At 42.5% G+C, this 22732-nt stretch overlaps 1 protein-coding gene across 1 annotated transcript; it reads left to right on the top strand.

The window, feature by feature from the left end:
• Positions 1-6801: 6801 nt before the first annotated feature.
• Positions 6802-10771, top strand: LOC136516202 (uncharacterized). Its single transcript, XM_066509562.1, has 6 exons — positions 6802-6972; positions 7062-7163; positions 7409-8477; positions 8574-9097; positions 9251-10017; positions 10138-10771. The coding sequence occupies exons 1-6, from the start codon at positions 6802-6804 to the stop codon at positions 10769-10771; spliced, it is 3267 nt and encodes a 1088-aa protein (XP_066365659.1).
• The last annotated feature ends 11961 nt before the right edge of the window (positions 10772-22732 follow it).

Genomic DNA, 22732 nt, shown 5'->3' with positions numbered 1-22732 from the left:
CGAGGACGAGCGAGGCGCGCTGGCCGGCCGGAGAAGAAGCGCGCTGGCCGGCCAGAGAAGAGGCGCGCTGATGAGGCGAGGCTAGGGTGGTCGCCTGGGAGCGGCGACACTGCTGGATCGATCTGGTGGAGAAGATGAGGCGACGGCATGGCGGAGACAAAGAGGAAGAGAACTAGGGCGTGGTTTATAAAGGGATACCTTTAGTCCTGGTTAGAGATACCAACCGGGACTAAAGAATATTTAGTCCCGGGCTATTATTAGAATCGGGACTAAAGGTCTGAGCTTTAGTCCCGGGTGTACCCACGACCTGGGAGTAAAGGGCATTTGGGCGGGCCGCGAAAACTACAGTTCTACCTTTAGTCCTAGGTGGTTGATCCACCCGGGAGTAAAGGAGGATCTGTCCCGGCTAGTGGATACACCCGGGACTAAAGCTCCACCTTTAGTCCTGGGTGGTTGATCCACCCGGGAGTAAAAGGGGAGTTGCAGTTGGCTTTCTCCAATTACCATAAGTTTTTTCCTTTTTTATATATTTCTTTTATATAAATATGCAGAGAGTTATTAATTGCCTAATAAATAAAATATTATCCAAAAAATTATAAAAAAAATTCTTGGACTTGGTTTTGCATTATTATACGCAACAAAAATTTGTAAACTAAACTCTTTTGTTTTACTGTATAAATATTTGACGTAGTGTAAATAATAATTACAATTTACACCATGCAAAAATATACTACTTAATTAAAATCATTAAAACTATTGTTTTTCGACAGGAAATTAGTTTTCACATCTTATTAACGTTCATCATTTGTTTTTTCATCACACATTCTCCACGGGAAATCCACCGTCTAGCAAAAAATTCATTTAAACCGTAGAAAATATGAAAACACGACAATAAAATCTGAAGTCACAATTATTACATAATAGGTCTAATACATCACTATATATATCAAGCGAGCACAGTAGTGAACTTCTTCTTAACATATATCCCTTGGTTATGATCATGCCGTAACTATGGAGTGTCCTCATCATTTAGCTAGATGTTTGGGTCTTTGTTCACTGTGAAGGGTTTAATTCGGTCATCCTTTTCATAATCTTCTGATATGTCTAACTTGTCTTCAATTCCGACGATGTTTCTTCTCCCTAAAAGAACTATGTGGCGCTTTGGCTCATTGATTGGGTCGTTGTTGTTTTTTCCTCTCTTCGGTTTTGTAGCCATGTCCTTGACATAGAACACCTGATTCACATCCTTGGCAAGGATGAATGGTTCGTCTTTGTACACAATATTGTTGAGGTCCACGGTTGTCATTCCATACTGGTTGTCGACTGCTACCCCGCCTCCAGTCGCCTTTACCCATTGGCACTTGAACAAAGGTACCTTAAAAGTAGGTGCATAGTTTAGTTCTCATATCTCCTCTATGCGGCCATAATATGTTTGCTTGTTTCCATTAGGGTCGGTGGCATCTATGCGGACACCACTATTTTTGTTGGTGCTCCTTTTATCTTGGGCTACTGTGTAAAATGTATTCCCATTTATCTCGTACCCTTTGTATGTGAGGATATGCCACGATGGCTGCCTAGCAAAAAATAAAGTTGCTCATCAATACTCTCATCACCCTGACATTTTTTTGCAACCAGTCGCTGAAAGTTTCCATGTGCTGACGCGTAATCCAAGCGTCAGACTTCCCTTGAAACTCGGATCGGAGCAACTCTTTATGTGTCTCGATATACGGATCCACCAAAGAGGAGTTTTGCAGAACTATGTAGTGTGCTTTATTAAAATAATTGTCCTGCATACCAATATATGGTTTCTTCCCTAGTGTCCCCTTTCCACTTAGTCTCCCCTTGTGTCACGATTCAGGAACACCAATCGGGTTAAGGTCGGGAATAAAGTCAACACAAAACTCAATGACCTCCTCTGTTCCATAGCCCTTGGCGATGCTTCCTTCTGGTCGAGCACGGTTGTGAACATATTTTTTTAGGACTCCCATGAACCTCTCAAAGGGGAACATGTTGTGCAGGAATACAGGACCGAGAATGCTAATCTCCTTCACCAGGTGAACTAGGAGGTGTGTCATGATATTAAAGAAGGAAGGAGGGAACACCAACTCAAAGCTGACAAGGCATTGAACCACATCATTCTGTAGTTTAGCTAGATCCATTGGATCGATTGCCTTCTGAGAAATTGCATTTAGGAATGCACATAGCTTCACGGTGGCTAGACGTACATTTGGAGGTAGAATTCCTCTTAATGCAACGGGAAGCAATTGTGTCATGAGCACGTGGCAGTCATGGGACTTTAAGTTTAGGAATTTCTTCTCTGGCACATTTATTATACCCTTTATATTCGAGGAGAATCCAGATGGTACCTTGATGCTTGCTAGGCATTCAAACATGCTTTCCTTCTCTTCTTTGCTAAGTGTGTAGTTGGCAGGACTTAAGTAATGGCGTCCATCATCTGTCTTCTCTAGATGCAGGTTGTCTCGTTCTTTCAAACACCGCAGGTCCTGTCGTGCTTCAAGTGTGTCCTTAGGCTTCCCATACACACCCATGAAGCCTAGCAGGTTCACACAAAGATTTTTTGTCCGGTGCATCACGTCGATCACGCTACGGACCTCTAGGACTTGCCAATAGGGTAGCTCCCAAAATATGGACTTCTTCCACATGGGTGCATGACCGTCGGTGTCGTTCGAAATAGGTTCGCTGCCATGTGCCTTTCCAAATACTACTTTCACATTATTGACCATATTGAGTACATCCTCACCAGTTCGGTTGCCTGGCTTGGTCTGGTGGTCTGCCTTACCTTTAAAATGCTTGCCTTTCTTTCTTAGGGAGTGATTCGCAGGAAGAAATCGATGATGGCCAAGGTACACGACCTTTCGACATTTTTTCAAGAATATACCTTTAATGTCATTGAAACAGTGCATGAACGCATTATATCCCTTATTTGATTGTTCTGAAAGATTACTTAGAGCAGGCCAATCATTGATTGTTACAAACAAAAATGCTCACAGGTCAAAGTGCTCCTGTTTGTGCTCATCTCACACACATCCACCTGGTCTGTTCCACAAAAGTAGAAGTTCTTCAACTAGTGGCCTCAGGTACACATCGATGTCGTTGCCAAGTTGTCTTGGGCCTTGGATGAGCACTAGCATCATAATAAACTTACGCTTCATGCATAACCAGGGAGAAAGGTTGTAGATACATAGAGTAACAGGCCAAGTGCTATGACTACTGCTCTGCTCCCCGAAAGGATTCATACCATCCGTACTTAAAGCAAACCTTAAGTTTTTTGCGTCATTTGCAAACTCCGGGAATTCTCTATCGATTGCTCTCCACTGGGACCCATCAGCAGGGTGTCTCAACGTATTATCTACCTTACGGTCTTCTTTGTGCCATCGCAACAACTTTGCATGGTCTTTGTTTCTGAACAGACGTTTCAAGTGTGGTATTATAGGAGCATACCACATAATCTTGGCAGGGATTTTCTTCGTGGGACGTTCACCCTCAACATCACCAGGGTCATCTCGCCTGATCTTATACCACGATGCATGACATACCGGGCATGCATCTAGCTTCTCGTACTCCTCGCCATGGTAGAGGATGCAGTCATTAGGACATGCATGTATCTTCTGGATTTCTAATCCCAAAGGGCAGACTACCTGTTTTCCTTCGTAGGTAGTGGCGGGCAATTCGTTATCCTTCGGAAGCATCTTCTTTTGGATTTTCAATAACTCCCCAAATCCCTTGTCAGATACACCATTCTTTACCTTCCATTACAGTAATTCCAGTGTGGTACCCAACTTTTTTTGCCCCACATCATAAGTTGGGTATAGCAATTTCTTGTGATCCTCTAGCATGCGCTCGAACTTGATCTTCTCCTTTTCACTTTTGCATTCTCTTTGTGCGTCACGAATGGCCTGACCAAGATCATCAGCGGGCTCATCTTCTGCCCCTACCTCTTCTTTAGCTTTCCCCATTGCAGTATCATTGAAGGCCCCATATTCAACAATAATGTCATCATCGTCCCATTGTTCTTCACCTTCTTCCATTACAACCCCGGTTTCTCCGTGCTTCGTCCAACAAATATAGTTTGGCATGAAACCCGACTTCAACAAGTGTGAATGAAGACTCCTTGAGCTAGCATATTCCTTCAAATTCTTACATATGGCACATGGGCAGCACATGAAACCATCGCGTTTCTTTGCCTTGGCCACACGTAAGAAAGAATGCACGCCCTCAATGAACTCTTGGGAGTGGCGATCAGCATTGTACATCCAATGCCGGCTCATCTGCATTACATGACATACATACCATATTAAAACCTAGAACATAATTAGTTAATTATACGACATGCATGCCACCACACAAGGTATTAATTTATGAAAGTCTCGCTATAATGTAGACAATCCCAACTACCACTAAAAAAACTAAAGCTAAAATGCACTTCAGCAGCATAAGGATTTCGCGACTAATCCCAATTAAAACAGACAGATCATGTGTTTGTTCAACATATATGGGCTTCTTCCACAGGATCACTGCCTCATCAGCCACCGTAGCCGCCTGTGCAAGAGAGTTTTGCACGTGTTCAATATACTCTTCCTCCCAGTACCAGCCTGAACATCCAGTGCCATCCCACTGAAATTAAAACAAAAATTAGAACGTTAATCAAAATCATCATGAAAATAAGTATAAATTAACCATAATCATCAAATGCGACAAAATAACTCACATTGTGATCCGGACACTTGTGGAAGATACGGCCCTTGTTGGGACACTCATTCCTCACCCGGTACTCTATCACAATCTTCTCCTCACACTTGCCGCATGCAATGAGAGGGAGGTCCGGCCTCAGTTGCTTTGTAACCCGATGAGAGGCCGAGGACCCGAAAGCAGTTGTCATCTACTCTCTATACTCATTTTTAATATAATATAAATTTCTCATTTTATAAACAAATAAAATTAAAAAAAACTCTAAAATTCTCTATATCTCTAAAGCATGAAGTGGGCTATGCATGCTAGAAATGAAAGCTCAATACTAGTTTTCAATAACTACTTTAACCTTTCTTCATCCAAATATGCAAACTTTAAAATGATTTTGAGCTTAAATGGCTTATAAATAAAAAATATCTACCATAAAAAACCCACATATATCTAGTCCACAAAATGAAATAAGCTACTGATGAAACAAGAGAGTATAAAGTTGGTAACCTTTAGAACCGAAGAATTGATGGAGGAATGGAAGAAATTTTGTGATCACCGGTGATGAGGAAGAAGAGAGGCCGGCGATGAAGCAAGAACACTGAGCTCGAAGTGGCTCGGGCTCGGGAAGGAACAAGGGGTATATAAGAGGGGACCTTTAGTCCTGGTTGTAGACAGAAACCGGGACTAAATGTCCCTTTCTAGTCCCGGACGGAGCCTCCAGCCGGGAGTAGACTTTTACTGCCGGTTAGAGGTACAAACCGGGAGTAAAAGTGAACCTTTAGTCCCGGTTGATAGCTCCAACCGGGACTAAAGGTCCTCTGCAGCAAAAGCCTGCCGCAGTAGCCGTTGGGCAGGGACCTTTAGTCCCGGTTGGAGCTACAAACCGGGACTAAAGGTCTCTCTAGTCCCGAGCACGAAAAATACCAGGACTAAAGCCAAATTTCGAGGTGGGATCAAAGGTCGTTTCTCTACTGGTGATACCTCCCCTTATCCCCATAAAATTATCATATTGGGGACAATCACTACTAGAGAACAGACTTTAGAACGATGTCCCAATTTAGCATTAGCCTCGGCATTTTTTGCCCCCGGGACTAAAGGACCCTTTAGTCCCGGTTGGTAATACCAACCGGGACTAAAGGTCCCTGCCCAACGGTCGTCCGCGGGGCAGGGATCTTTAGTCCCGGCTGGTATTACCAACCGGGACTAAAGGTTTACCTTTAGTCCCGGTTGGTAATACCAGCCGGGACTAAAGCTTTTAGTCCCGGTTTGGATTATGCCCCGGGAATAAAGATTAATATTTAGTCCCGGTTTGGACCCCTAACCGGGACTAATTATCCCGGCCTATAATTCTGCTCAATTCTTCCTCCCCGAGCCCGAGCCATTCCATTATTCAAACTCACTGCCTCTGTTCTTCAGCTTGCTGTTGTTCTTGCACTCTCCCCCTCCATTGGTGTTGCTCTTCGATTTTGGAGGTAACAAACTTAATCCTCTTATGTTTTATCAGTAGCTTATCTCATTTTGCGATGTAGATGCATGTGTAACTTTATATGTTGGACTTTATTATGATTTTATATGTCATTTTTAGCTCAAAATCACATGATGATTTGCATATATGTTTGGATAAACAAAAGTTAAATTAGTTCATCAAAATCACGCCTCGCTCGTCCTCGCTGGAGCACGCGCCATTCTCGTCCCCGGTGGCTTACGTGATCTTAGAATTAATTTTTCCATGAAATGAAAAACTTAGAAAATTGTTAGAAAATTGTAGAAAATCCGCACTAGTTGAACTTGCGGACCGTGTTCATGTCGGCGAGCATGTTCTCTGCCGAGCGGGTAACGGACGTCAAGGAGGAGCTTTGATTCTACGAGGGAGAGCGGCAACGGTCGTGGAAGACCGTGTTCCCTTTCTCGTAGAATCGGAGCTCTTCCTTGGCCAAGTACGGTGCCGTCCGGTGGAGAAATGCTCGTCGAGATGATCACGTAAGCAAGGTCAACTAGTACGGATGGTTATTTATTGAAACATGTTTTTGAGCTATAATTTGATGAATATTTGAAAATATGAAATTTACACTAGTTTACAAAAATAAGTATAGAAAGTAGATGACAACTGTTACTGGATCCTCGGCCTCTCGTTCGGTTGCGAAACGACTGAGGCCAGAACTCCCTCTCATTATCTGCGGCAAGTGTAAGCAGAAGATTGTGATGGAGTACCGAGTCAAGAGACAGGGACCCAACAAGGGTCGTGTTTTCTACAAGTGCCCGGATCGCGATGTGAGTTTCTTACGCATTTTATAATTATGGCTAATTGACCTGCTTTTCTTGAATATTTTTGACTAAATATTTTTTGGCTTTAATTTCAGTGGGAGGGCAATGGATGCGATGGTTGGTACTGGGAGGAAGATTATGCTACATACGTGCAGAATTTGGGTGCGCTTGAGGTAGCGGATGCTGCTGATGAGGCAGTGAGCCAGCAGGAGAAGCTTATTGATATTCAACAGAAGAATGATTTGTCTGTTTTAGTTGCGTACGATCACAAAATAATTATGTTACTGAAGTGCATTGTAGTTTTAGTTTGTTTAGTGATAGTTGGGATTGCTTACGTTGTAGCCAGGCTTAGTTAATTAATCAACCGTGTGTGTGTCATTTATGTTGTGTAATAAAATACTTAATTATGTTCAAGGTTTTCATAATTTGTCGTGTAATACAGATTATGTCACGCCATTGGATGTACAATGCCGATCGTCGCTCCCAAGACTTTATAGAGGGCTTGCACTATTTCTTAGGTGTGGCCGAGGCAAATAAGCGGGATGGTTTCATATGCTGTCCATGTGCCCTATGTAAGAATTTAAAGGAATATTCAAGCTCAATGAGTCTTCATTCACATTTGCTTAAGTCAGGTTTCATGTCAAACTATATATGTTGGACTAAGCATGGAGAAAGCGGGGTCATGATGGAAGAAGGTGAAGGAGAAGATTTAGACATTGATGACATTATTGCTCAGTATGGTGCCTTTGATGATACTACAATGGGGGGAGATGAAGAAGAGGTAGCGGTAGAAGATGATCTCGGTGATGCTCTTGGCGATGCCATTCGTGATGCACAACAAGAATGGGAAAGTGAAAAAGAGAAAGTTAAGTTGGAGCGCATGCTTGAGGATCATAGGAAGTTGCTATACCCGATGGCCGAAGAGGGGCAAAAAAAGCTGGGTACAACACTGGAATTGCTACAGTGGAAGGCAAAGAATGGTGTATCCGATAAGGCATTTGGGAATTTATTAAACCTCATAAAGAAGATGCTTCCGAAGCCAAATGAATTGCCCACCACTACGTACGAAGCAAAAAAGGTTGTCTGCCCTTTGGGATTAAAAATCCAGAAGATACATGCATGTCCTAATGACTGTATCCTCTACCATGGCAATGAATACGAGAATTTGGATGAATGCCCGGTATGTAAAGCATCGCGGTATAAGATCAGGCGCGATGATCCTGGTGACGTCGAGGGTGAACAACGTCCTAGAAAGAAAATCCCTGCCAAGGTTATGTGGTATGCTCCTATAATACCACGCTTAAAACGTTTGTTCAGAAATAAAGACCACGCAAAGTTGTTGCGGTGGTATAAAGAAGACCGTAAGGTAGACAATATGCTGAGACACCCAGCTGATGGGTCCCAGTGGAGAGCGATAGATAGAGAATTTTCAGAGTTTGCAAATGAGGTTAGAAACTTAAGGTTCGCCTTAAGTACAGATGGTATGAATCCTTTTGGACAGCAGAGCACTAGTCATAGCACTTGGCCAGTTACTCTATGTATCTACAACCTTCCTCCATGGTTATGCATGAAGCGGAAGTTCATTATGATGCCGATCCTCATCCAAGGTCCGAGGCAACCTGGCAACGATATTGATGTATATTTGAAGCCATTAGTTGAAGAACTTCTAGTTTTATGGAACAAACCAGGTGTACGTGTCTGGGATGAGTACAAACAAGAACACTTTGACCTACGAGCAATGTTGTTCGTAACCATCAATGATTGGCCTGCTTTAAGTAATCTTTCAGGTCAGACAAACAAAGGATATAATGCATGCACACATTGTTTTGATGACCTTGACAGTATATATTTGAAAAGATGTCGAAAGGTCGTGTACCTTGGCCATCGTCGATTCCTTCCTTTGAACCACCAAGTAAGAAAGAAAGGGAAGCATTTTAAAGGTAAGCCAGACCACCGGAAGAAGCCTCATAACCGAACCGGGGAAGATGTACTCGCAATGGTCAAGGATGTGAAAGTAGTATTTGGAAAGGGACAAGGCAGTGAATCTGTTCCCAAAGATGCTAATGGACATGCACCCATGTGGAAGAAGAAGTCCATCTTTTGGGAGCTACCCTATTGGCAAGTCCTAGAGGTCCGCAACGCAATCGACGTGATGCACCTGACAAAGAATCTTTGTGTGAACCTGTTAGGATTCATGGGTGTGTACGGGAAGCCAAAGGATTCACTTGAAGCACGCCAGGACTTGCAGTGCATGAAAGAACGAGACAACCTTCATCCAGAGAAGACAGGTGATGGACGTCATTACTTAAGTCCTGCTAGCTACACGCTTAGCAAAGAAGAGAGGGACAGCATGTTCGAATGTCTAAGCAGCATCAAGGTCCCATCGGGATTCTCCTCCAATATAAAGGGTATAATAAATGTGCCAGATAAAAAATTCCTAAACTTAAAGTCCCACGACTGCCACGTGCTTATGACGCAATTGCTTCCAGTTGCTTTAAGAGGAATTCTACCTCCACATGTACGTCTAGCCACCGTGAAGCTATGTGCATTTCTCAATGCAATTTCTCAGAAGGCAATCAATCCAGTGGAACTAGCTACTCTACAGAACGATGTGGTTCAATGTCTTGTCAGCTTTGAGTTGGTGTTCCCTCCATCCTTCTTTAATATCATGACACACATCCTAGTTCATTTGGTGAAGGAGATTAGTATTCTTGGACCTGTGTTCTTACATAACATGTTCCCCTTCGAGAGGTTTATGGGAGTCTTGAAGAAATATGTGAAAGTCCGTTCTAAGCCTGAAGGAAGCATCGCCCAGGGCTATGGAACAGAGGAGGTCATTGAGTTCTGTGTTGACTTTATTCCTGACATTGCTCCGATTGGCGTTCCCGAATCACGACATGAGGGGAGACTCAGTGGTAAAGGAACTTTAGGGAAGAAAACATATATTGGCATGGAAGACGATTATTTCAATAAAGCACACTACACAGTTCTTCAGAACTCGTCATTGGTGCATCCGTACATCGAGATACATAAGGAGTTCTTACGATCCAAGTTTCCAGGGAAGACTGAAGCTTGGATTAGGCGTCAGCACATGAAAAGTTTCAGTGGTTGGTTGCGAAAAGAATGTCAAGGCGATGACAATATTGATGAGCAACTGTATTTGTTGGCTAGGCAGCCATCGTGGCATATCCTCACGTACCAAGGGTACGAGATAAATGGGAATACATTTTACACAGTTGCCCAAGATAAAAGGAGCACCAATCAAAATAGTGGTGTTCGCATAGATGGCACAGATCCAAATGGGAATATACAAACATATTATGGCCGCATAGAAGAGATATGGGAACTAGACTACGCACCTAATTTTAAAGTCCCTTTGTTCCGGTGCCAATGGGTGAAGCTGACCGGAGGAGGGGTAACAGTCGACAAAGAGTATGGAATGACAACAGTGGACCTCAACAATATTGGATACAAAGAGGAACCATTCATCCTTGCTGCCGATGTGAGTCAGGTGTTCTATGTGAAAGACATGTCTACAAAATCAAAGAGAGGAAAAAACGAAGACATCAACTCAATGATCAATGAGCCAAAGCGCCACATAATTCTTTCTGGGAAAATAAATATAGTAGGAATTGAAGACAAGTCAGACATGTCCGAAGATTACGAAAGAAATGTCCGAATTCCACCCTTCATAGTGAAGAAAGATCCAAGCATCATGTTAAATGATGAAGACACTCCATGGTTACGACAAGATCATAACCAAGGGTCATACGTCAAGAAGAAATTCACTGTTGTGCCCGCATGATACAACGATGCATGTTTAATATATTATGTTTTAGAGACGGATATTATGTAATATGTTTTCGGAACCCTAGATTGTCTAAAATTGAAAAGTTTTGAATACCAAGTTTGTTCATATCATCAATATCTACAATCCTTATATAGACCATTTTTTCATTTGAGAAAGCTTGAATAAAATGTAGTTCAATTTTCACAAGTGTGTGACATAGTTTTAGAAAGTCTATAAGAGATAAGGAAAATTGTGACTAGTGTTTGATAAAAATTTCTCAAATGGGAAAATGATCTATGTAACAATTGTAGATCTTGCTGAGATGATCAAACTTGGTATTCAGAGTTTTTTCATCTGAGGTCATTTAGTGTCTCATTTGAGCAAGTTTGACCAAGTCAAATTTGGTCAAATGAAAAAACAACACTTTGACCCTAGTATTATGGACTCTAAATGACTTCGAATTGAAAAGTTTTGAATACCAAGTTTGTTAAACTCAAAAAGATCTACAATTGTTGTTTTGGTCAACTTTCCATTTGAGAAAGTTTGGATGGTTCAAATTTATGATTTTTAAATTTTGACGCCTACAAACTAGTTTTCGGAACCCTAGATTGTCTAAAATTGAAAAGTTTTGAATACCAAGTTTGTTCATATCATCAATATCTACAATCCTTATATAGACCATTTTTTCATTTGAGAAAGCTTGAACAAAATGTAGTTCAATTTTCACAAGTGTGTGACATAGTTTTAGAAGTCTATAAGAGATAAGGAAAATTGTGACTAGTGTTTGATAAAAATTTCTCAAATAGGAAAATGATCTATGTAACAATTGTAGATCTTGCTGAGATGATCAAACTTGGTATTCAGAGTTTTTTCATCTGAGGTCATTTAGTGTCTCATTTGAGCAAGTTTGACCAAGTCAAATTTGGTCAAATGAAAAAACAACACTTTGACCCTAGTATTATGGACTCTAAATGACTTCGAATTGAAAAGTTTTGAATACCAAGTTTGTTAAACTCAAAAAGATCTACAATTGTTGTTTTGGTCAACTTTCCATTTGAGAAAGTTTGGATGGTTCAAATTTATGATTTTTAAATTTTGACGCCTACAAACTAGTTTTCGGAACCCTAGATTGTCTAAAATTGAAAAGTTTTGAATACCAAGTTTGTTCATATCATCAATATCTACAATCCTTATATAGACCATTTTTTCATTTGAGAAAGCTTGAACAAAATGTAGTTCAATTTTCACAAGTGTGTGACATAGTTTTAGAAGTCTATAAGAGATAAGGAAAATTATGACTAGTGTTTGATAAAAATTTCTCAAATGGGAAAATGATCTATGTAACAATTGTAGATCTTGCTGAGATGATCAAACTTGGTATTCAGAGTTTTTTCATCTGAGGTCATTTAGTGTCTCATTTGAGCAAGTTTGACCAAGTCAAATTTGGTCAAATGAAAAAACAACACTTTGACCCTAGTATTATGGACTCTAAATGACTTCGAATTGAAAAGTTTTGAATACCAAGTTTGTTAAACTCAAAAAGATCTACAATTGTTGTTTTGGTCAACTTTCCATTTGAGAAAGTTTGGACGGTTCAAATTTATGATTTTTAAATTTTGACGCCTACAAACTAGTTTTCGGAACCCTAGATTGTCTAAAATTGAAAAGTTTTGAATACCAAGTTTGTTCATATCATCAATATCTACAATCCTTATATAGACCATTTTTTCATTTGAGAAAGCTTGAACAAAATGTAGTTCAATTTTCACAAGTGTGTGACATAGTTTTAGAAGTCTATAAGAGATAAGGAAAATTGTGACTAGTGTTTGATAAAAATTTCTCAAATGGGAAAATGATCTATGTAACAATTGTAGATCTTGCTGAGATGATCCAACTTGGTATTCAGAGTTTTTTCATCTGAGGTCATTTAGTGTCTCATTTGAGCAAGTTTGACCAAGTCAAATTTGGTCAAATGAAAAAACAACACTTTGACCCTAGTATTATGGACTCTAAATGACTTCGAATTGAAAAGTTTTGAATACCAAGTTTGTTAATTTTGGTCGAATTGAAAAAACAACAATCCTTATATAGGCCATTTTTTCATTTGAAAAAGTTGTACAACAAAAAATACTATATTTTCTTTATTTTTATAGGTTTATCAAAAATTTCCTGTCAATTTTGGTCAAAAACCGAAAAAAAATTGAAACATTGACGTTACAATAATGTGATAATAAATTTCCTATCGAATAATATTAGTTTTATTAATTTTAAGTTACAAATATATTTTTGCATTAACAAAATACTTAGTATTAGTAACATTTATATTCTATATTCATAAAAGAAATTAAAAACTTTAGGTTACAAAATTTTCCTATTTACAATAAATAATTAGTTAATCAATAGTATTTTTAAAATAAATATTGCAAAGTATTGAAGTTGATATGAAATTAATTGTTTAACCTAGTATTAAACAAAATCAAAACCCCAGGCCAATTACGTTGGCGGGTTGCCAAAACTTTTAGGCCTTCAGTCCCGGCCCAGACTAAGAACCGGGACTAAAGGGTGGGCGGCAATTTCGTTGCGCGCCCAAAAATACCTTTAGTCCCGGCTGGTCAAACCAACCGGGACTAAAAGCCTTTAGTCCCGGCTTGTAAGGCGAGCCGGGACTAAAGGGTTGGGCCTTTAGTCCCGGCTGGTAATACCAGCCGGGACTAAAGGGTTTTTAGTCCCGGTTGGTGTTACTAGCCGGGACTAAAGGGTCCCGGCCTATATATATCGAACGTCTGTTCTGTTCATCTTCGATCTCGTCTCGGCCGCGCCATCCGCCGTCGTCGAGCTCGTCCTGCCGCGCCGCCGTCGTCGTCTACCCCCACCCGGCCGCGCCATTCTCCCGGCCCGCATCGCGCCGCATCCCGTCTCCGCCGCTGCACCCGATCCCACCCTCCCTCGCCGAGGCTTCCCGCGCGCCCACCGCCGTCGAACTCGATCTCTACTGCGCTCTCGATCGGCTGCCGTCGTCGAGCCTCGCCCGCCCGGCCTCGTCTACCGTCGTCGAGCCCCGCCCGCCCGGCCTCGTCGTCGAACTCGCCCGCCCGCCCGGCCTCACTGCCGTCGTCGATCGATTATAATGTTGGATTTTTCATTGTTTTTTTAGATAATACTAATAAACAATATTTAGTAGTTATTTAGTTTTTTAGTTAGTTTTTTAGATAGTTTTTGATATATGTTAGTTAGATTTTTTAGTTAGTTAGATTTATTAGATAATTGATATATGTTAGTTAGATTTTTAGTTAGTTAGATTTATTAGATAATTGATATATGTTAGTTAGATTGTTAGGTGATATATGTTAGTTTTTTAGGTAATTTTTTAGTTAGTTAGATTTTTTAAAATGTATTATCTATTACTAGTTTATCTAATTTCATGTTGGATTTATTTAATTGGATTTAGTAATTATATATTCTATCTCTTATATATATCTAGAGAGAGATTCTATATGGTATACATATGTACTTAATTATTTCTATATGTATATATACATGTACTTATTTTCATGTGTTGAGAGAGAGAGAAAATTGTATCTAGAGAGACATTCAATGTGTTATCACATGCATATCTAGAGATATAGACATATGCACTTATTTCTATGTGTTGAGAGAGAGAGAAAATATATTGTATCATTCTATGTGTATATATATACATGTACTTATTTCCATGTTTTTGGATCGAAAGTGTTTTTGATTCGATTCCAAAGCCTATACCTTATTATTGTTTATCCTTATGAAATATTATGTGTTATTATATTTAATTGGATTTAGTAATTCTATATGTGTTATCACATGTACTTATGTTATGTACCATAATAATTCTATCTATGTGTTATCTTGAAGATACAAATGGCTGCTCCGGATGATAACTTGAGTGATGACATAATGGCGGATATTATCAACGCCGGCACCAATGTGGATGTAGATGACACGAGTCAGTACTTTGCTGATTATGAGGATATCCTGAATATGCCGGTGGTTGAAGATCAACAAATTGTCGCGCAAGAAAATACTGGCGAGGTATATTCGATTATCTATCATCTCTTATAGATGCATGCGTACGTATATTTGTTGTTAATCGTTGTGTTTCTACTCATGTAGCCGGTCTCTGGATCTACATCAACCACCGACAAAAGTAGGAAAGTCCGAGGGCCAAAAAAGCCATTAGAGGGCCGTTTCATAATATCAGAATTCGACACCGACACCGGCAAACCATTGGGACCACATGCTCAGACATATGTCAATCAATGTGGGTTCATTGTAAGGGATAGGATCCCAGTTAGTGCTCGTGAATGGAAGCAGAAGATATCTGCTCCTAATGTTAGTTTTGTATCTGATCGTGATAAGAACCTAGCTTGGAGAGATATCACTCAGCATTTCACATTACAAGCAGATGATGCTTTGAAGGAGCTAGTGAGGGATTGGACAATGAAGAAGATGGCAACATTGTTCCAGAGTTGGAAGAAGACATTGTATAAAAAGTTTATCTTGAAGAATGCTACGCCGAATTTCAATGCTAAGGCGTTTGTCAAGTTGGAGTCCCATTGGGATGCCTTCGTAGAATACAAGACATCTCAAGACAGTGAGGAACGTGTGATGAGGAATCGGCAGAATGCCCGACAGAAGCAATACCATCATCGCATGGGATCAGGTGGTTATAGGAGTGCTATTCCCAAGTGGCAGAACCTAGAAGCAGAGATTACTGCCAAGGGAATCATACCTGAAACAATAGAAAAGAACTGGCCTCAACGCGCGAAGAATTGGTTCTACGCTCATGGGGGAAGCCTAGACCCAGACACTGGCAAGCTAATTTTCGGCCAAAAAATTGAGAGAGCAACACAGAGACTAGCTCGTGCTAGGGAAGAAGCTGATAGTGGTGTTTTCAAGCCCAACAGAGAGAAGGATGAATTGACATATGCCCTAGAGAATCCCGAACACGGTGGTCGAACAAGAGGCTATGGGGCGGTTCCGTGGCTACACGCATTCCCAGCAGACAAGGATACCTACAGAAGCCGCCAGAGAAAGAAGGATGAGGAGGCAGAACGAATTCGTGCATTGGAGCAATTTGTTGATGAGTCACGACAAGCATTGCTTGAATCACGTGAACGAGAAAAATCTCTTGAGGCAAGAATGCAGGAGGAGATCAAGAGGCAAGTGCAGCTAGCAATGAGTCAAATGCAATCGCAATCAACGCCGGGAGTCACCATTAGCCCCGTTGGTCAGATGAAAAGCAGTTGTGCTTCTACGGAGCTGCCAGTTATTCAAGACGACGCTGGGTTGCGCTTCCCTGTTGATGACATTACCGAGCCTCTAACAAAATGTGAGCTGCACATTCCAGATGGTAATGCATCAATCATGGTGGCTGTCGGGGTTGTATCTCCAATAGACCGAACGAAGACACCAAGAATCCATGGATCAGTTATTCAACCTGGATATGCTAGCGTCTCGGTCGATAGAGTGCTCAAAGGTTACAGCAATGTTCCTCTTGACATTGAAGGTGGTGATGGGGAGAAGACACTAGGAGAAACAGAGAAGACATTTATTCAATGGCGCAAACGCTTCATCATCATTCCTGGGGCGCCACCGCTTCCCCTACCTCACCCTAGGTACGAATGAAAGTGAATGAAATATTATTTTCCATTAATTTTCTATTGGCTTCAAAAATAATTGACACACAAATTGTTTTTATAGCAGGGTCTCTCCCCAGCCTAGCCTAATCATTCATTCCCCATCTCATCACAGCGTCGCGGGGGGCGAGACGACTTCATCCCCACGGCGATCGCCAACTCCTACACCGGCCCCATCGCCTCCACAACGATCTCCAACTCCTACACCGGCCCCATCGCCTCCACAACGATCTCCAACTCCTACACCGGCCCCACCGCCTCCACAACGATCTCCAACGTCTCCACGCCGGTCTCCACCAACACTGGCCTCATCGCCTCCACGCCGATCTCCAACACCGCCCCCACCCCCTCCACAGCGACGCACTACAAAGACGTCTAAGGTCCCGGCGGCAAAGAAGACCCCAAGAAAAAGAGTTATTTCTCAAGAAATACTTCCTGAAAAGACTGATGAGCAAATAGCAGCTGAAGAAGACAAAAAAGTAAAAGATTTTTTTATAGATATCAAAAACAAGAGTCAAGCAAAGCTTAAGGAGAAGCCGTACTTTTACATACCACGAGATGTGCTGAGGCAGAAGGTCGATGCTCACAAGAAAAAGATGATTGAACTTCATAAGCCTTCGCCACTATCAGACTATGACCGCTCCCTCGTGAAGTCACATGATGCAGATAAGAAAAGGAAAAGAGCATCAGGGAAGGATGTCCCACAGCTCGGACAACAGAAGCAACCAATGCAAAATCTTGTTGTTGCTAATGAATATGGTTCCAACATAGAAGTCTATCGACCAGACAACTCTGGAGAAGTGTCGGTTCAAGCCCTTAATGCTTTTTTTAAAGATACTGGTTTAACCTTGGATCAATTGACGGGCAAAGCTCCAATCCAGAACCTGGAAGTTGATACCTGGAAGACTTATAAATATGGCAAAAGTCTGTACAACCCTGCGGCTCTGAATGAATTGGGTACGCAAATGTACTTGCTCAACAAGTGGTACATGCAGGCGTGTGGCAGGGGTGAGCAGTGGATCTTTGTCAGATTTAGAGACCATCATTACTTCCGTGGCGATGACATCTTACATATTAGTTTCGAAGAATTGCATCAACTATTCCACTTGGACGCTCTGGACAAATCAATCATGAGCTCCTTTTGTTTGTAAGTGATTCTTACTTTTATTTAATAAACTCACTTCCATGCGTACGTGTATATAATTATCCTCACATGTAACTTATATTTATATATAGATTCCAGATGTCAGAGCTCCAAAGAATACAAGACACCAGTGTTGGCTTCATTGATCCTTATATCGTATTCAAAACCGATATTATTGTCAAGGACCACTGGGTATCTGAAGCACAGAGGAATATCATGAAGTTCTTCGTGAAGCAGCACGACAAGACAACAATACTTTTCCCGTACAACTTTGAGTAAGTGTTAATAATAATGTAGTCTACACATTTTATGTAATATCAATACAACTTATATGCATGTACGTGTGTGTATAAACCAATGCAGTTTTCACTGGATACTCATTGTCATTGAGTTAAACTCAAGTCGGTTACTAATCTTTGACTCGTTGAGAAAAGAACGGGCACTATACCAAGATATGATAGATATTATCCAGGGGTAATTTCGATCTCTCGCGCACAACTATTATTGAATAGACTTTGCCATAATTTATTAACGATCGTACATTATTGGTCGCACAGGGTTTGGAAAGAGTTTATTCGGCAACATCGCAAAGATTGCAAGGCACCACTTAATGTAGTTGAAATACCAGTAAGTTGTACTATATACACTTCCCCACGTGTTTAATTACTATATCGTACTTCAATTTACGTGTGAGATGATGAGAATAATCTTCTTCTCGTACAGTGGTGTTTGCGGCAGGAACCAGGTAATAACTTGTGTGGATACTACGTTTGTGAATTTATCACTGCGCACATAAGAAGAACTCCTGAAGATGTCCTCAGAGTACGTATATATCAATATTTATTTATTTTTAAAAGAATATATATACATATATGTGTATTAATACTTTTCCTTTTATTTCAAATGCAAGACTGAATGGTTGAAACGAAGGGTCATGCAAAAAGACCATCTGAAAGCAGTTCAAGAGTCAATAGCAGGATATCTTCTAGAAAAAGTGCTAAATCCCAACGGCGAGTTCTACTTTGATCTTAAGGAATAAATGATGTAAATTAAATGTTTATTGATATCGTTATTTTCGAGAACAAGATTATGAAAGTGTTGTATATACACATATATATATATATATATCTATAATATATATAGTTTCATACTTTATTCGAATATAATAATGCTCAAGATGAGAATTAGATGTAATTATATGCATGCGTGTATTTATATTAGCAACGTAGAATACGTACATAAAAACATATTATATATTAAACAAATACGTGTAACTGAACTGAAAACAAATTAAACAAAAAAAAAGAAAAAGAAAAGGAACCGTTAGTCCCGGTTGGGGTTACCAACCGGGACTAAAGGGTGAACAATTAGTCCCGGTTGGTAACCCCAACCGGGACTAAAGGGTGCGCCAGGTTCGCTCGGCTGGAGGTCCTTTAGTCCCGGTTGGTGTTACCAACCGGGACTAAAGGTCCCTCTTTAATCCCGGCTCGATGACCCGGGACTGAAGGTTCCACCTTTAGTCCCGGGATCGTTGTCCCGGCGCGGTAACCGGGACTAAAGGCTGTTACCGCCCGGGACAACAGGTCCATTCTGTAGTAGTGGTCGGGGACCATGTCGGGGTTCGCCGCTAAGTAGATCATCATGCTCCCGAAAACCAGGATGCAGACGCAGATGACCTCCTGATGATGAAATAATTTAAACGAGATTGAATTGAAGCATGCAGCGATATGATAGATAGATTTATTAACCAAAACGACCGACGTGACTCGATCGGGTGATCTTGATCCGTACATACACAGTATTACCTGGGGGACCAGCATGCGGTACTGAAGGCGCTCGGTCCTGGCCGCCGCCTCTCGCTCCCAGTTGGCCACGGGATGGCGCAGCGGCGGCGGCTGCACGATCGGGAGACGAACGGCGGCCGGAGCACGCTGGCAGCGGTCGTCCATGGCTTGCATCACGAACTCCGGCTCCTGCACCAGGTGGTCGCGGTCGGAGTCCGAGTCGGAGCATGGCTCCGCTTCTGCCGCTGGCGGCGGACGACGGAAGGAGCCGACGACGGGTACCGAAACATGATTTGTCGTCATCGCAACTACGTAGTTGCAGTGCGCGGTGCTCAGGAGTCCTCGTCGTGTCGCTTCTTTTATGTATGTACGTTTGTTTATACATATATATAACCGCCTATATACTACGGGTACGGGGTGGTGCGTGCAGTTGGTACGAGGGCCCGATCGTGGCCTTGGAGTCTCGATCGGACTTAGACCCCGAAGTCGAACCAGACACAGCACACAAAAACAAGGAACCTCGACCAGCCGATCGACCATCAAGTCCATATCCTACCTGAAAACAACTAACGCTCGTTCTCCTCTCTCTCCCTCCCTCTCTCTCTCTCTCTGTGTGTGTGTGGCTAATATAGATATATACTACCTCTATCCTTCTATCCTAAGATATAAAGGACTATGTCTTGAGTTAAATTATTTTAAAGTTTAGCCCTAATTATACAGAAGAATATTAACATATACTACACGAAAATATATTACGAGAATATGTTTCAGAATATATCTAATAATCACTGCTACAAAAACGAATTTGGAAGACAATGTTTGAGTAATAGAGGCGGCCTAAAAGTAAGGCAGTCTCCAAAAATAGCCATCGATTTTCAGAGGCGATCAGGTTCTCTCCACGGCATCGCAGATCCACGTCTCTCTCCTCATGCCGCTGGCATGGCGTGCATGAGGCTGCAGAGTGTGTCAAGGGCGGCAGCGGCACAGCGTGCTCAGGCCCGCCCCTTCTCCACCGGCCACGACGACGCATGTGGAGGCGCCCTAGCTAGCGCACACGGAGGTATCCGGCAGGGAGAGGATACTCCACTTCGGGGCAGCGACGCATCTGTGAGAAAGCTCCACACCTAGGTGAGTTCCTCTTCTTCTCTCCTTCTCCTTAATCTCCTTCGCCATCTTTCCTTCTGCAGATCAGCATGACGCTGGGTGGATCCAGCCTAGATCTAGGGCAAGGTAGCATCAATGGAGGAGGCAGCGGGCTCCATAGTGGGATGGGCGCCAGGCTGGCTGGCCCCTTTTTTTGTTTTTTTTATTGATTTTCAAAGGCAGGCATTTTGCACCGCATGTAGTTCCCGGTTAACAATGACAGAGGCGGCCAGGGTGCCACATGCTATTTGGCCATCTCCGAAAAATTGTTTCTGTGCTAATGAATGATTTTCATTTGATGTCATAGATGTTGTTGTGTGCTTTTCTATAAGACTGGTTAATAAATAGGATAATTTAACTTCCGATAAAGACACAATCCTTTACTCTCTCCACCCCACAAATGCAAGGGATCGATGAATTTTTAGGTCAAATTAAGGGAGTTGACAATTGTCGCATGTACGCCCTCGTTGTTTTGGAAAGATCTATTGTTTAGAGTCTATTAGTGAGGATGCAAAGTGAGCAAATAAAGTACCAATCAACATCAAGGTGAAGGAAACAAGGAAGGTGATTTTATCTCATCCTACAATCCCTTATATTTTGACAAAAGGTTCAAGACCCTTGTAGCTTGTATTTGTGAAACAAGAAAGGTGTTATTATGCTTCTATAATTGGTTGCGATGACTATTTAAATTTGAATGTGATCAGCTTAGTAGTAATATGTCAGGAAACATTTGAATTTTAAAAATATTTTGTACATGTGATTTATGTTACTAAGCCTCCCTTAGAAACTAATTAAGAGAGGTGCCTGTGTTACATAAACCTGTGTAAAACATTTACACAGGCTGTTGGCTCAAGCTTGCCGCCAGTACAAATCCATTTAAACTATGGTTATTTGGATGGGTACTATTACAATTCTCAGAACTTTGAGATGTACCATTAAAATTCACCTATTTTGAGATTTTACCATTATAATTCAATGTTTCACTGAGTTTTGCCATTTTTTACGTCTTCCAGCTGTTTGGGCCCACTGGCAGGCGTATGCGTACTGTTTGTTGTATGGACGTATTTGCCCCCGTCCAGTAGCTAGACAAAGAGCCACCGCACGCTGTTCCAATTCCCCTCGTCTCCCCATCTCCATTTCTCAGTTCCCTCTCTAGGGTTTCTCTCTCTTTCTCCGTAGCACGTTCGATCCAAGCGATTTTATTTGGAGGGGAGTACAGATCGTACTCGCCGAGGCAGAGGCCGCCACCGCCGCAGCTCCCTGATCTTGTCTCCTCGCGAGCCGGCGACCCCTCAGATCCGTCGGCCCCGTACCACCTCCTAATGGTGCGACCCCTGCCCCACGACGGCGTGACCTAGTCCGGGGCTGAAGGGCCTGCCGGCCGGCTGGCCTCGTCCCTGGCGCAGCAGCGTAGGCGGCCTGGGAAAGCTCCGCACCTCCGTAGCTGGCTAGGCGGGGGGACGGCGACCGGCGGGTCCTTGGCTGTGGCCGTCGGTCGGCTGGGCTCGGCCCCAGGCGCAGCCGCGCAGGAAGGAGCCCCAGCCCCTAGGTGCAGGCGGTGGAGGCCGGAGGCGGAGGCGGTCGTGCCGTCGTGGTCAGGCGGGACGGACTGGGTCGCGCCATCGTGGGGCAGGGGTCGCGCCATCGGGATGTGGTACGGGGTAGGCGGATCGCTGGAGAGGCTCCAATCGTCCGGGAGAACAGCTCGGGCGCGGGCGGCAGTGGAGTTGGGCGGCGGCGGTAGTTGACTCGGGCGCAGGCTCGGGTGCGGGCTCCAGGACGCCGGCGGCTAGGGTTCCGCCGCCGTCGCCGCGTCGGGAGGACGAGAGAGTGAGAGACAGAGCGAGCGCGAGGAGGAGAACAGACTGAGAGATGGGGCCACGGGCACATGGCTCTTTCAACTTCGGGACATGGGCAAATACGTCCATACAGAAAAGCGAACAGTACGCATACGCCTACCAATGGGCCCAAGTAGCTGGAAGACGTAAAAAATGGCAAAACTCAGTGAAACATTGAATTATAATGGTAAATCTCAAAATAGGTGAATTTTAATGATACATCTCAAAGTTCTGAGAATTGTAATGATACCCATCCAAATAACCCTTTAAACTAATAAGTGCCCTCATAGTGTACGGCTTGAATTGCATCTGTAAATCGAGTTCCAAGGCCTGTTTGTAACACCAAGCGTCTCTATATTTTTAGACATAGTTGGTATGGCACTAGCAATTGTACC

Source organism: Miscanthus floridulus, chromosome 17 (assembly GCF_019320115.1).
Source record: "Miscanthus floridulus cultivar M001 chromosome 17, ASM1932011v1, whole genome shotgun sequence".
Lineage (NCBI taxonomy): Eukaryota > Viridiplantae > Streptophyta > Magnoliopsida > Poales > Poaceae > Miscanthus > Miscanthus floridulus.
Note: the sequence above shows the minus strand (reverse complement) of the source record. Positions and strands in the feature narration are given on the sequence as shown.

What these genes read in the sequence shown, in the direction of transcription:
- LOC136516202 (XM_066509562.1), top strand. Translation starts at nt 6,802, where the DNA reads ATGACAACTGTTACTGGATCCTCGGCCTCTCGTTCGGTTGCGAAACGA. An exon ending in CGGATGCTGCTGATGAGGCA is followed by an intron (nt 7,164 to 7,408) that starts GTGAGCCAGCAG and finishes CGTGTAATACAG; the next exon opens with ATTATGTCACGCCATTGGAT. An exon ending in CCTATTGGCAAGTCCTAGAG is followed by an intron (nt 9,098 to 9,250) that starts GTCCGCAACGCA and finishes CATCCAGAGAAG; the next exon opens with ACAGGTGATGGACGTCATTA.